The 15,056-nt window shown below is 33.4% G+C and overlaps 1 protein-coding gene across 1 annotated transcript in view; it reads left to right on the top strand.

Moving 5' to 3' along the window:
* Window positions 1-15,056, top strand: part of LOC143082373 (receptor-type tyrosine-protein phosphatase alpha-like) — a 120,443-nt gene that overhangs the window by 23,309 nt on the left and 82,078 nt on the right. The window contains exon 2 of the mRNA XM_076258021.1: window positions 3,015-3,254. Coding sequence (XP_076114136.1) covers window positions 3,110-3,254 — 145 coding nt within the window. The 5' untranslated portion in view covers window positions 3,015-3,109. The remainder of the gene's footprint in view (window positions 1-3,014; window positions 3,255-15,056) is intronic.

The raw sequence follows: 15,056 nt of genomic DNA, 5'->3' as shown, positions 1-15,056 counted from the left end.
TCCATCGGATCGCTATCAATGATGGTGATATATATATATTTATACAACTCGTCTAAACATCAACCCAACAATGTTAGATCTGTAAATTTGCTTTGCGAAAGCAAATTTACAGATCTAACATTGTTGGGTTGATGTTTAGACGAGTTGTATATACATTATGTACACAGCCATGTATCACCATCATTGATGGCGATCCGATGGATACATCTGTTGTAGGGTTGTCACTGACTCAGACGTACTTATGAATATAATTATTTTCTGTGACTGTATCTTACATTAATTTGTAGGATCCTTTACTATAGATAATTTAGCTGATCTGTAACAATAACATCTTCATGCCTTTTATATCATGTACTGTAGTACGCCGCTAGATTAAAACTGACGTGGAAAGGTAACACATGGCCAGCGAAAGCTCTTTTTTTGAGAGCCCAGGTGGTCGTGTGGTCTAGCGGGACGGCTGCAGTGCAGGAGATTTGGTGTCACGATATCACAGTAGCATGGGTTCGAATCCCGGCGAGGGAAGAACCAAAAATTTGCGAAAGCAAATTTACAGATCTAACATTGTTGGGTTGATGTTTAGACGAGTTGTATATACATTATGTACACAGCCATGTATCACCATCATTGATGGCGATCCGATGGATACATCTGTTGTAGGGTTGTCACTGACTCAGACGTACTTATGAATATAATTATTTTCTGTGACTGTATCTTACATTAATTTGTAGGATCCTTTACTATAGATAATTTAGCTGATCTGTAACAATAACATCTTCATGCCTTTTATATCATGTACTGTAGTACGCCGCTAGATTAAAACTGACGTGGAAAGGTAACACATGGCCAGCGAAAGCTCTTTTTTTGAGAGCCCAGGTGGTCGTGTGGTCTAGCGGGACGGCTGCAGTGCAGGCGATTTGGTGTCACGATATCACAGTAGCATGGGTTCGAATCCCGGCGATGGAAGAACCAAAAATTTGCGAAAGCAAATTTACAGATCTAACATTGTTGGGTTGATGTTTAGACGAGTTGTATATACATTATGTACACAGCCATGTATCACCATCATTGATGGCGATCCGATGGATACATCTGTTGTAGGGTTGTCACTGACTCAGACGTACTTATGAATATAATTATTTTCTGTGACTGTATCTTACATTAATTTGTAGGATCCTTTACTATAGATAATTTAGCTGATCTGTAACAATAACATCTTCATGCCTTATATATCATGTACTGTAGTACGCCGCTAGATTAAAACTGACGTGGAAAGGTAACACATGGCCAGCGAAAGCTCTTTTTTTGAGAGCCCAGGTGGTCGTGTGGTCTAGCGGGACGGCTGCAGTGCAGGCGATTTGGTGTCACGATATCACAGTAGCATGGGTTCGAATCCCGGCGAGGGAAGAACCAAAAATTTGCGAAAGCAAATTTACAGATCTAACATTGTTGGGTTGATGTTTAGACGAGTTATATATATATATATATATATATATATATATATGTACGTCTGAGTCTGTATATTTTCTGTGACTGTATATTACATTAATTTGTAGGATCCTTTACTATAGATAATTTAGCTGATCTGTAACAATAACATCTTCATGCCTTATATATCATGTACTGCAGTACGCCGCTAGATTAAAACTGACGAGGAAAGGTAACACACGGCCAGCGAAAGCTCTTTTATTGAGAGCCCAGGTGGTCGTGTGGTCTAGCGGGACGGCTGCAGTGCAGGCGATTTGGTGTCACGATATCACAGTAGCATGGGTTCGAATCCCGGCGAGGGAAGAACCTAACATTTGCGAAAGCAAATTTACAGATCTAACATTGTTGGGTTGATGTTTAGACGAGTTGTGTATATATACATATATATATCTAAATAAGCGATTAAGAGTGTAGGTAGGGGTGATTCCTCGTTCAATGACGGAAGTGTTTTTTCTCGTCAGGGAATGAGGAATCACTAAATACCAGTATGTCTTTGGAAATTTATTTGGAATAAATTGACGCAACTTGCCGTTATGGAAAAGGAATAACTACAATCAATCCTTACTTTAAAGATTCTTTATTTGCTACATCAATTGAGGGAGACGTCCTAACATTGGTTGCATTTAACTAGCACATGTCTTGTTACATGTTTCTAAATATACTTTTTTTTATATAAGTATATCACAGACGACACAAAGGTGAATAACCAGATAACATTTCTAAACAATTTTATGATACCTATCAATAAATAAAGCATTTCATTAGGGACTATCATTTGCTTTATTTTTCATTTTCCTATTACAAGCATCTTCTGTTATGTTTTTTTTTTTTTTTTGTTTTTTTTTTGTCTCTCAACATATATATATATTTCTGAGTAATTCAGTCAACCATGTTCGCCAAAGTTTGATATAATAACTCGCCAAAACGTAATACTAAAAATAAATTAAGGACTGAAAGTATATATACATAATACTTATGTTATATGAATTTAAGGCGCAATTACTACATAATTAAGTCGCCTACCAAAACCAATAACAACAACAATGTTACATGTAGCACACTGTGTAACTCATAATGTTTGTCTTAACCCGAAACAAATCTGACAAAGGAATTGTCACGGAAACATTGTTTATTAAGGTATATACATTTTTAAAATATGCAAATTTTAGTCGGACAATGAAAAGCGAATGCAGGACCCAGCTAATAATTTTTCAACGTGTTTCTCTAATTGAACAACGCTTAACCTATTTACATTTACGTGAGTATTGAAGTGTTCATATTTCAAGTGACAGATATTATTTAATACAAAGCAACTGTTGTAAAAGAAAATATTAAAATGTTGCAATCTTTGAATCTTAACTTTTCGTGAATGATTATAATACTTTACGTGTTTACGCAACTATGAATTAGCACTTGTCGTTGAACTAGTGAAAATCAAAAGTAAGTGTTTTCTGGAGCGGTGATGCCCAAACAGAATAGATTTATCTTTTCATAAATATATATACATCATATTAAATATACTTTTCCAGAAAATGTTATTGTTGGTTCAACCAAAAACCTTGTCTGCCAGTTTCCAAATGGTAACCGGTGGGAGAAATTCAGTGATGGAACCACTTTTTGGGAAATGATAAATAATGTTGGTAGATACTCTGGTGCATATTCAAGAACCCTCACAATAACCAACTTTCAAATAGAAGATTCGGGATATTACAAATGTAAAGTATATGGAACTAATTCGATTGGGGCTGACATACTGCTTACGGCTAAAGGTGAGTTTATTTTTCAAATATTAAAAAAAAATAGTACCAAATGAATTTTTATATTTAGTTGATAGACACCATTCATTTCTCTATTGCAAAAATATCATGCAAAGATATGCGTTTGTACAAAATTGTGTATATAGTATTTAACATAGTATTATTCAAACACGCAGTTGATTTATAGATTGAAGGATTTAAAAATATGTGATTTAAAAAAGAAATACGGAGTAATATTTTTCCACCGGTTTTTGGCATCTTACCCTTTCTAGGAATGCTAGCTAGCTATCTTCTATAACAGAGGTTTTGGACGGCCCTGCTTTAACAAAAGTTCTGGGGAGTTCTAGCTCACAGTATAAGTAAATACAACATTAATTCGAATTTAATTTTTTTTTTTTATTTATTCAATTTTGAATTGGCTAAGTTACGGATTTCTGGTCACTAATGAAACTGATTTAAAAATTTAACTTTAATACTAGTAATTTCTATAATGCCTTCATTTGAAATATGTTATGTGTGACTGAAACCTCACGACTACCAATGGGTTTCATTATAAGTATCTATTTCATATGTGTAGATGAACCTTAAAGTTTACATCGGTATAACAGACACACATGACTTGTAAGTTTATATATTATACAAAAAAGGCAATCGTATAGTTTAAGTTGGTAGCTGCGATATTAGCATGGTTAGGATCAATGATTTAAAGGTTTGCACTTATTGGAATACGTTTGAATCCCAGTATTCTCTTTGCTGTCCATATTCTTTAGTTTTACTGTTTTTGTTTTTTTTCTTATTTTGAATGTTATTGTGGGTATTTTTGTAATAATTGCTAGTTAAACCGTTTATTTTTATATTATTATAGCTATTTAATTACATTATTTTTGTGAATAAAAAACTCTTAGAATTTTTCTTTTTTCACTGCCAGTTAATTTGTCTGAAAAAGTTTGATAGATTTTGCACATGACCAAGGATGAATAAACACGTTTTCTCTATAATACCGACTGGTCAGTAAAATTTGTATTGTGGCTCTTTCTTATCCTTTTAAACCAGTTAGATCGGAACCTGTATATGAGGAAAAGAGAAACATTCGTCTTCTTCAGTTTACAAATTAAGGAATTGATGCAATCCACATCAGCAACGTTCTACATCGCAAGGGGGTAACATCTAAAATTCTACTGTATTTTCAAAATCAATCGGTTCTATCCTGTATGTTTGTATCCTACAGTTATAACAAACAATAATTTATTGCACTTTAAGTAAAACTTGAGTTACATTTTACGCTTGAAATATAACCAAAGTGTAGATTATATAAGTATATTGTGTCAAATGTAGAATTGCAATTTTATTTACAAAAATGTATTCCTGTAATTATAGCTCGTAAATGGATAACAAAAAATCTCCTGTCCTCACACAATCTATGTATTTAAACTGGTCGTTTTTATTGAATAAGTAAACATAGTAGAATGTGTATTTGGCCATTCCAGTTAATTTCTGAAAGGTGGATATGGATGGTTTTTTTATACGTATCAGAAAAAACATCATAAAAAACTACCTATCAGATCTAAACATTAAGACCTACAATGTATCAGATGTGGAGTTTCTGTTCATTTCAAAAAATACATACTGCTGTAAGACCATCGAAAATTATTTGCCTTACACACCCTCAGAAAGGACCATTCATCCCCCTGTATCATGCATTAACTGAAATGGTCCATTATGTGTGATATAAATGTAGTAGAGGATGAATTTCATTCTATTCTTCAATGAACAAATTATAGTTATCTACGTATGAACTTTATCAAGAAATATTATTGGACTAGACCGTCAACTTATAAATTAGTTCAATTACTTCCTTTTGAAAACACTAAGGAACGCTTTAATTTAGAAAAGTACTTACTCTATGCATTTAAGTGCAGGAATAATATTTAAGACATATGTATATCATATTTAGTCTGTAAAATATGTGACTAAGATAGGGAAAGTGATAGAGAAACACTCATATCCAAAGGCCTTTCTATCAAAGGTCAGAGCATGACAATATATACCAGAAAACCCCGTTTCACAGAATATGACAAAGAAGACTGTATTAGAGTCAGGATTAAAGATATACCACTATCCGCAGACGACGGAGAAATACTATATGTTTTTGAAAGATATAACATCAAAATACTTTCACACTACAGAGAACGGTTAAGGTACAAAGATCGGAATAAAAACTGTCAAACAGGAGACTGTATAATCATTTGCTTGAAATTTGAAAATCCTCTTCCAAGATTTCTGAAAATAGGAAAATATTCTGCAAATATAATATATTATGGTCAGCCAAGAAGCAACAAGAAAATAATCTGTAGAAAGTGCTTTGAAGAAGGACACATAGCTGGTGAGTGTACAAACGACTGGAAATGTAAAGGATGGGAAAGTCTGGTCACAAACAAGACGCATGCACTGAAGGCATGTTCACATAGGATGAACAAGACAATACAGAAAGCTCAGGATCTCGAAACATCAAAACTACAAACAGGAGATGAAGAAGGAAATGAAACCGATAGTAAATCAACAGAATCCAAAAAAAAAAGCTAAACAATGAAGGAAATCCGAAAGCGACACAAAACCTAAGTGATACAGACAATATAAATTCATCTCAGTCAATTCAACAGGAAGCCCAAAACACCCCACAAGACAATATCAGTAGAAATGACGAAAGACGGAAAAAAAGAAAGCAAAAAAACAGAATCAAACCCAAAGTAATATGTCAGACTATGTACACGTTGTTAAAACATCAAATACAACTAGTGAAACAGTACCAAAAACACCAAAGTCAACAAATGTGAAATGCCTTTTGAACGTACAATGTATTTGAAAAGTCACCAGTTACACCTCCAGAAGAATTACATCAGAGAGAAAATTGTCCAAAAAAGCAGAAAAAGTAACTGCAAGAATAGTAATATGACACAATAACACATTAAATATACAATGTATTTTTTAAATTGTAAATATCTCATTTGTATTAACAATGTTTTATGTTTATACAAAACAAATATACAAAAATATTTAGTTATAGGAAGATGTGGCGTGAGTGCCAATGAGACAACACTCCATCCAAATAACAACATATAAAAGCAAACCATTATAGGTCAATGCACGGCCTTCATTTAGTCTGCATGTGGTTTAATGAAACCAATGCGCCAAAAGGATGTCACATTATTTGTATTGAATGCAAAAATAAGTTGGTAAACAAGTGTATACATTTAAATTTAAAAGTTGCATGCAAGGATGAAAAATATTGTTACAAGATACATACTGGTAATGGTATTTAAACAGGGAAAAAATCAGAACCTATGCAAAACCCTCATTTCAATAAACAAACTTGAATCAACCAATATAGAAAACACATGGTATCTTTATTTACACACGTCACATGATAGCAAAATCACGTGGTATTGTTTATATTTACGCTCATCACGTGACAGTGTCAAAACACACAGGCGATATGATAAAGTCCAACAAACTAGGTCATTTAAATTAAGGATAGAGTTAACAACAAGTATTAGCCTTTCAAAAATAGGCTAGCCGTCTCTTAGCTGATGCAAATGGAAAGTGTTCTCGCTTTGTAGCAAGTAATTCATTTAGAATAAACCACGTGCATATTAATCAACAAATTGTACCACACACGTGAGGTTACACGTTATGAAGTAGTATATATCGTTTACCGTTGTTGTTTACAAACTCCAGAAGATTCGGCTATTTATAGATAAAAGTAACATGTGCAATTGCTAAAATAGAGATAACAAATCCACATACGCAACTATTATCAGCACCCGCAGTGCGCATGCGCTAAATTTGATCGAAGTCGATATCGATAAATTTACAATAAAATATTATTACTTCATACAATCCAAAACCAAAAACGTGGCAAAGGAGTTTCCATAAATGAATACATCTTTCACTATTCTTAGAAATAAGTTCATTGGCATAAATATATGTTCTTTGCTTTATAATCTTTCCAATGGTATATATTTGGTAGTTTAGAAAATTTAATGAATCGGGGCCTTTTTTTCAAAACTGGAGTTGTTGTCATTGTTTGACGATTGCGAGAAAAATTCTAAGTCCATGGAAGTATTAGATTGATATAGTACATGTACTTCCATGGTACTACCAAGTAAATCGCTCACAGGTCACAAAACAATGATAAATCTATTAGTACATAAAATATTTATACATTAAATAAAATGTTTTACATCATGATTTAAAAATTCAGTAAAGTAAAAGAAGTGAAACTTTTAATTTTGAATAATATAAAATCTTTCACTACGACTTTTGGATGTTTTTCGTGAAGAGTAAATAAAAATTTGAAATCCTATCTAAAATGAATATGTTTTTTTTTTAGATAATTAGGCGGCCGTAACTAAACAATTTTGAGACTTAAACATGTTCATCTGATTTACATAGAAGTAATAGATACATATTTTATATATATTATTCTCATGTTCTAAAAAGACCAAATAGTTTTGATGAAACAAGAAACGTGTCATTATCTTAAATTTTCCAGATGCAGTAACACTTTCAGAAGATCTTTTGTAGTAGATGGATTTGGAATGAAATCTTATATGTCAATTTTTTTTCATCAATTTGATACATTTTCACTGCTTTTGATTGGCAATATGAATAGCTGTACTATCTAAAGCTACGTTCACACTGCCGATTAGATCAACTCGATCAAGCCCGATCAAGACAAATTACGTGATCGAGAGACTGGTCTGACTAAATCGACAACAATGTTCGGGATAGTCTACATTGCTCGTCATCGATCTGACTTTCTATCCGAGGGTATCACTAGCCCAGTAGTCAACATTTCGGTGTTGACATGAATATCAATCATGTGGTCATTTTTATAAATTACTTGTTTACAAAACTTTGAATTTTTCGAAAACTAAGGATTTTCTTATTCCAGGCATACATACCCTTAGCCATGTTTGGCACAACTTTTTGGAATTTTGGATCCTCAATGCTCTCCAATTTTGTACTTGTTTGGCTTAATAAATATTTCGAATTGAGCGTCACTGATGAGTCTTATGTAGACGAAACGCGCGTCTGGCGTACTCAATTATAATCCTGGTGCTTTTCATAACTATTTGACATGTCAAAAACATTCGAGTAAGGACCGAGAAGCAAGTCACTCGAGAAGAGATCGAGAATTCGCCGAGTAGCGGTCGAACTGATCGGGAAAGGATCGTGCAGAGATCGAGTTTGGTCTGAATACAAAATTTTTACCAATCAGTACTCGATCATTTCGACCTTTGCTCGACTAATGTCCGATAATTTCCAGATTAACTCGACCAATGCCCGATCTCTTACAGATCACTGCGACTTGTATATTTATATTATCCCAGACCAATTCGACCAATACCCGATCCCTTCGTGACCACATTCGACCACTCTTCGATCTCTACTCGGCCATATACGAGAACACATGAGTGCTACACGATTCTCTAAAAGTGTGTGCAGCTCTGATTAACTCTCATAACTATGCTTCCGCAAAAATATATTAGCAACATTATTTTTGACTGTACAAACATTCCTACATGTACAGTACATGTCTTTACTTTTGCAGGGAAGGGTCACCAAAGGAACAATCAAACTCAGAGGTCGAAAACAAACCGACACAGCCGTTGCGAAAAACGGTAACCGACGAGAAGACAAACAGCAGTCCACATAACATAGAAAACTAAAAACTTAGCAACACGTAACCCAACAAAATGTGGGATGATCTCAGATGTTCCGGAAGGGAAGAAAATCCTGCAATTTTGGCACCGGCAGATTTTAAATATTTAAATATCAAATATAAAAGTGATTGTGCAATAATATTCATTGTTAGACTGCTGATGACTAAGTTATCTTTTATAGTTGGTTTATAAGAACATCAAGATTATATTTTACCTGTTTTATGGGCTATTTTCTGTTTTGTCTCTCCGTATTTTCCGTTTGTCCAGAAGTGTTTGTGGAAATTGATAATGATACAGCTCTTCACAGAACACCAAATGACACAGAAATTATCAATAACAACTATAGGTCACCTTACAGTCAATTTTATTTTCATTCGAACTTTTTGACGTCATTTCACACAAAAATGAGACGAAAGACAAATATTTCTTATTTGATGCGAATTCTTTCTAACAGTAACGATACAAACTGTTCAGCGAGCACAAGTTTTGATCATTTGTTTTTAACATACTTTTGAAAGTTTGCATAAACTTTGACAAACTATATACTCGCTGCAAATGCGTCTACAGTTTGTCGTGTTCAAATGATGCAGTTATTTTTAACTTTAACATTAAATCAATTATCTAAACGTGTTCTTGCTTGTCATGACTCAAAACATTGTCTAAAATTACTCAAAATTTCAATCCCCTTTAACCAAACAATGCATTTGTTTCTACTTCTGTTACGTTTAACAAACTATGACAAACGGCACACAACGTTTACAAAACTTTGGTCAGAAAGAAATGCACTCTTGATCTCTTAATAGATTTCTGTAAAGTTGTAAACTGTTTTAGAAAAGGTATCACTCCAGGGGATTGCAATTCTACTTTGGGTCAAATTTTGAGAAAATATGCGACATCATTCAACTACTGGATATCAAATCTATGAAAAATACGTATTACATGACATATATTTGACATTATTTGTAAGAAAGCAAGGAAATGGGGATGGTAAAGTTTATGTATATTTCTATTTAACATTGGTACTAATCCAGTGACAAATCTCATTTTGTGGTGTCATTTCCGGAACAGAGCAATAAAACATATCAGTGTCCACTATGAGAATAAACTCATCATAGATACCAGGACTAATTTCTTTATATACGCCAGATGCGCGGTTGATCTACAAAAGACTCATCAGTGACGCTCGAATCCAAAAAAGTTTAGAAAAGCCAAATAAAGTACGAAGTTGAAAAGTATTGAGATCCAACATTCCTAAAAGTGTTGCCAAATACAGCTAAGGTAATCTATGCCTGAGGTAGAAAAGCCTTAGTATTTCAAAAAATTTAAAAAATTGTAAACAGTTAATTTACAAATATAACAATATCAATGATAATTCATGTCAGCACAAAAAGTGTTGACCACTAAAGTTTTTATAAGCATTGGGTTCCTCTTTATTGAGTTAGTGCAAGTCTCTCAAACTGCCCACACAGTGGTCGTCGTGTCAGCCACTGCCTCGCCTAGATTTCTCGGCGCCTGTTGATGTCTACACCATCTTCTTCGTCTTCTATGCACTCTACAAGCTCCGTCACAGCTATTAACCTGTCTCTCTGAGCTCTTATCACCTTGCCCACAAATCCAACTGCTTTATTTCTATGTAGATATTTTAAATGTATGATTTTACTCGGACCGTCTACTGAATATAACCAAATAAACAGAGAATGTGTCCATGGGACACCAATAATGCCCCAGCTAGCATATATAACATTATAAAGGGTCATTTTGGGACGTACGTGCGTACGGACGGACAAGGGTAACACTTAATGCCCACTCCGAAGCGGCAGTGAATAAACAAATTGGACGTTTTTATACTAAAAATGTGCATACCCGACCAATTCCCGATTATGCCTACGACCCGTATACGATTAGGTCGATCTTGTTTGATCGAGATCAGACTGAGATCGTGAATAGTTGATTTGGTCTAACTAGTCGAGTAAAGATCGTGTAGAGATCGTGAATTGATCGGAATTGTCGAATAAGTATTCATTTTATTGTCGGGATGGAGTCGTGATGGAGTCATTAAGGAGTTTTGAATGGTCGAGTTAAGGTCGTGTACAGTCGGATGGCGGTCGGGTAGAAGTCGTAAACAGACCCGATCAAGAATTTGGTTGAGCTTGGTCGTGGAAATTTGGACAATCGGGATCATCGAGTTGATCTGATCGGCAGTGTGAACCTAGCTTTACATGTGATATATACTAGTATATTGCTTGTTTGAAGCACATACTCCTTTTATCCACTTAACGTTTAGAAAAAATGGCATAGAACAAAATAAATAGTATGTTTAATTTGTCTCAGTCCTTTCAGAAGTTTCTATCGTGAAATATATTTAATTGTGTACTTGAACATTTATGTAAAACTTGTATTAAAAAGGAAACTTATTTTAATTATTGTTCTGTTAATGTAACGTTTACGGAGAGCTGTCTCATTAGCACTCATACCAAATCTTCTTGCATTTATATTGTACATGTATTTGCAGAATTTTTTATTCTTTTATTTATCGAATGAATGAGAAAATTGGAATCGTTAAATTTGAAATTATACATGAAAACAGATGCCTGCGACCCCTGTTGTTTCGATTAGCATGTTTTCTAAAGATATCCGCGTGAAGTTCACAAATTTCATCATGTATTTGATCACCTGTTGTGAATTTCAGATAACACTGTCAAGTTCAGTCAAATCCGTGTTTAAAACTTTCCTTTACATATCAGTAATATTATTTTCCGGGCAGGGTACTAAGTTTGAGCATGGAAGTAATATTTACAATATTTAAAAATTTCAATATTACTTCCATGGTTTGAGAATATCAGTACATAAATTCATTAGTATGTGCTTCGATTGACTTATATCTATAAAAAAAAACAAGTAATCTAAGACTATATCATTATTGTTAGTGAGAGACCTATCCTTCCATCAACGAACATGTGAAACGTGTATAAATATTATTGAAACTGAGGAACATGTATTGATAGAGTGTCCATTGTAAGATGATCATGACCTGCAAACTGATCTTTTTTAGAAAAACTTTCTCAGAACATCTAAACTTAAAAAAATTTGAGAAATTGTCTACTGTTCTATAGGTAGCCAGTGAATGTTATAGAAGTGCCAAAATCTGCAAGTTTATTTTATATAGATGACGCTGCTTTTCACATCGTTAAAATGTTTGTCCTAACTGAAGACATTTTTAAAGAAATTTGAAAATTTAGCTGTACATTTATACTTATTCTTTATTAATACGACATTTCTCTTTTTTTTCACATAGCAAAATTAAAGCTTTTTAAAGGACAATACGTTTATGTACTGTAGCGTGTTTTTCATTTTGATTTATTAACAAACTGCATCGTCGCAGGCAAAAGCACTATAGAAGCATTTAATGGTGAAGGCCAATTTTGAAATGTCTCTAAGAAATCAGGGCTGAAAAATTAGTTAAAAAAAATACACATACAATTCTTGGAGGTAAAACAGACTGAATTTATTCTTTTAACAAAAAATCATAATGTGGTAATGAGTTTGTGTTTGTGTATGTGTATTCAAATTCTAGGTTGAACTAGGAGATAATGTCTATTCCCTTATAAATAAATATGCACCAAATAAAGCAAACAGTTACGTTGTATTCGGGTTTACGTCGAAATATATATATATGTTTGATAATCATGATCTCATATTTGTCCTTTTTTGACTTTTTATTTTGTATGTATGGTTTGATCCGTGGGTAAAATCGAATTTTATCTTTCGAAAATAAAGTCAGTTTATACAACTCGTATTCATGCGGAACCTAGCATGCTACAATTTCATATATTTATAACATTGTTTACTAACGGTTGTCAAATTATTAACAAGTGGCAACATTGTCTTTACAAACTCAGCATGTTGTCTTGATAAGATATCAAACACACAAAAGACTGATCAGACGGATAAGAAATTAAAATCATGCGCGATAACTCGTACTGGCTTACACTGAGGAAAATAGTTGGCCATGAATACTCTACGGGATTGAAGGACATTTACTAGGTTTGGATTGTCCTAACCAATCAATAAACTTTTGTTATTCACGTCTCGTAATATCTTCCAATCAGGTAGTAAGAAGCATTCACGCACTGACTGTCCATCGTTCAATTCTTATATCGTCTCCGAGGAGACGATAATAAATGAATGGTACGTTATCGGAAAAAATAAAAGAAAAGAAAAGAACAACCACAAAGAAGGATAATAAAAAAAAAAAACTAAGGCCACACCAATTTAATTTCTTGTTCTACGGGTTTTTGGACTCCAAAATTTGGGGCGAGCGAGCGATTAGAAAATTTTAATAAAAAAATATTTAATTTGCAAATTTTTGAGGCGAAGCTTGAAAAGTGAAGGCGAGCGATTATAATTTTTTTTGTAAACATAAAATAGTAGGTTTTGACAATATCAAAGCTTGATTTATCACTTGTACTTTGACATTTCTTTAATTTCTGAAGTATTTTTTCCCTGTTCACCAAGAAATAATTAAATCTGGGTTATGTATGTGTGACTGACAATGAGACAATTCTCCTTCCAAGTCATATCAGTTTGGGGACAACCCCTTAATCTTAAAAAAATCCCCTTTACATGTTTTATGAGGGATCAATATAAGTTATAATATATTTGTTTGTACAAAAGGCTCATATTTTCTCAAAGAACTATATATCTATCTGGTATTAAATGGTCAAAACATGTCCAAGAATATTCCTGGACTTCAACCATGTTAACACATTTACTTTAACAGTTTAATATTATTCAAAACAAGTGGACCCCTCTTTTAGAAAAAGCTGTTTAAAATATGATGTAACTCTCCTCTTTTTGAGTACAAAATTCTAAGTTTTCAAAGGTTTTGTATAGAAGAACTATACAAATCCTTGGTATTTCTATTTTCTCTTCTACATCAGTAAAATGACCCCTTGTCTGAGGGAGGGTTGTTCTCAACCTGATAATAACAAACACAGGTCAAAGTACGGCCTTTTACACAGGGCTTTGATACAGACCAAACATCAGGCTATAAAGGACCCCAAAATCATTAGCGTACACAATTCGAAGAGGAAAACCAACGATCAAATTTATATATCATGTATATCCAAACGGGAAAATACCAATGAACAACATCAACAAACGATAACTGCTGAACGACAGGCCCCTGAATCAATCAGGACAGGTGCATAAACATGCAGCGGCTATGGATAGTTTTATTTCGCCAGCATACAATATAATTGCAGTTGAAGGCAAATCCTTCAGAAGTTCTTTGTACTTTATTCTAAAAACGAACATTTTTTAATAGGGAATATAAGTAAGGGGGAAAGTAACCAATTTTTTGTTGTTTTAATAATATTTACAAAAAAACGGTGCGGGAAATGGACATGATTACAATTCCGGATGCGGGAAGCGGGAATATAAAAAAAATAAAAAAATTCTGTTTTGAAAAAAATAGGTGCGGGCGGGTCCGTCGAACAAGGAATCAAATTGGTGTGGCCTAATGAAGGATAATAAAAAAGTAAACAAACTTACCTTTTCACCCAAATGACTCTTAAACCACTTCACACATGTTCTGTAAACACTCAAGGTTTACTGCAATCTGAAAAAAGACAAAGGTTATTTGAGTGGTGCAAACATCAAAAATGTTAAATTTTAATGATGCAAGAAACACATTTTACCAGAAGTATGAATGCCAATTTAAATAATGACTTACCTGGAGAAATTTTTCATAGTTTGGATAGTAGCGCATCAAGGGGTGTAGCTATTTGGTTTACAAAACAAACAAAATATAATATTATAAATGAATTTAAAGATCAGGAGGGACGTTATCTATTAATTAATGTTGAACTAGGAGATACTGTCTATTCTCTTATAAATATATATGCACCAAATATAGCAAACAAAAGAAATGCCTTCTTTAAAAAAGTAATACACTGGACTCAAGAGCATAGCTTTGACCAAATTATAATGGGAGTAGATTTTAAAGACATTCTAAAAATTAATGATACAAAAAATAAAAAAAAAACAAAAAACAAATTTGACAAACCAGTTCACGGGTTTAAAACGC

This window comes from Mytilus galloprovincialis, chromosome 7 (assembly GCF_965363235.1).
Source record: "Mytilus galloprovincialis chromosome 7, xbMytGall1.hap1.1, whole genome shotgun sequence".
NCBI lineage: Eukaryota > Metazoa > Mollusca > Bivalvia > Mytilida > Mytilidae > Mytilus > Mytilus galloprovincialis.
This window is presented reverse-complemented; position numbering and strand designations above follow the sequence as displayed.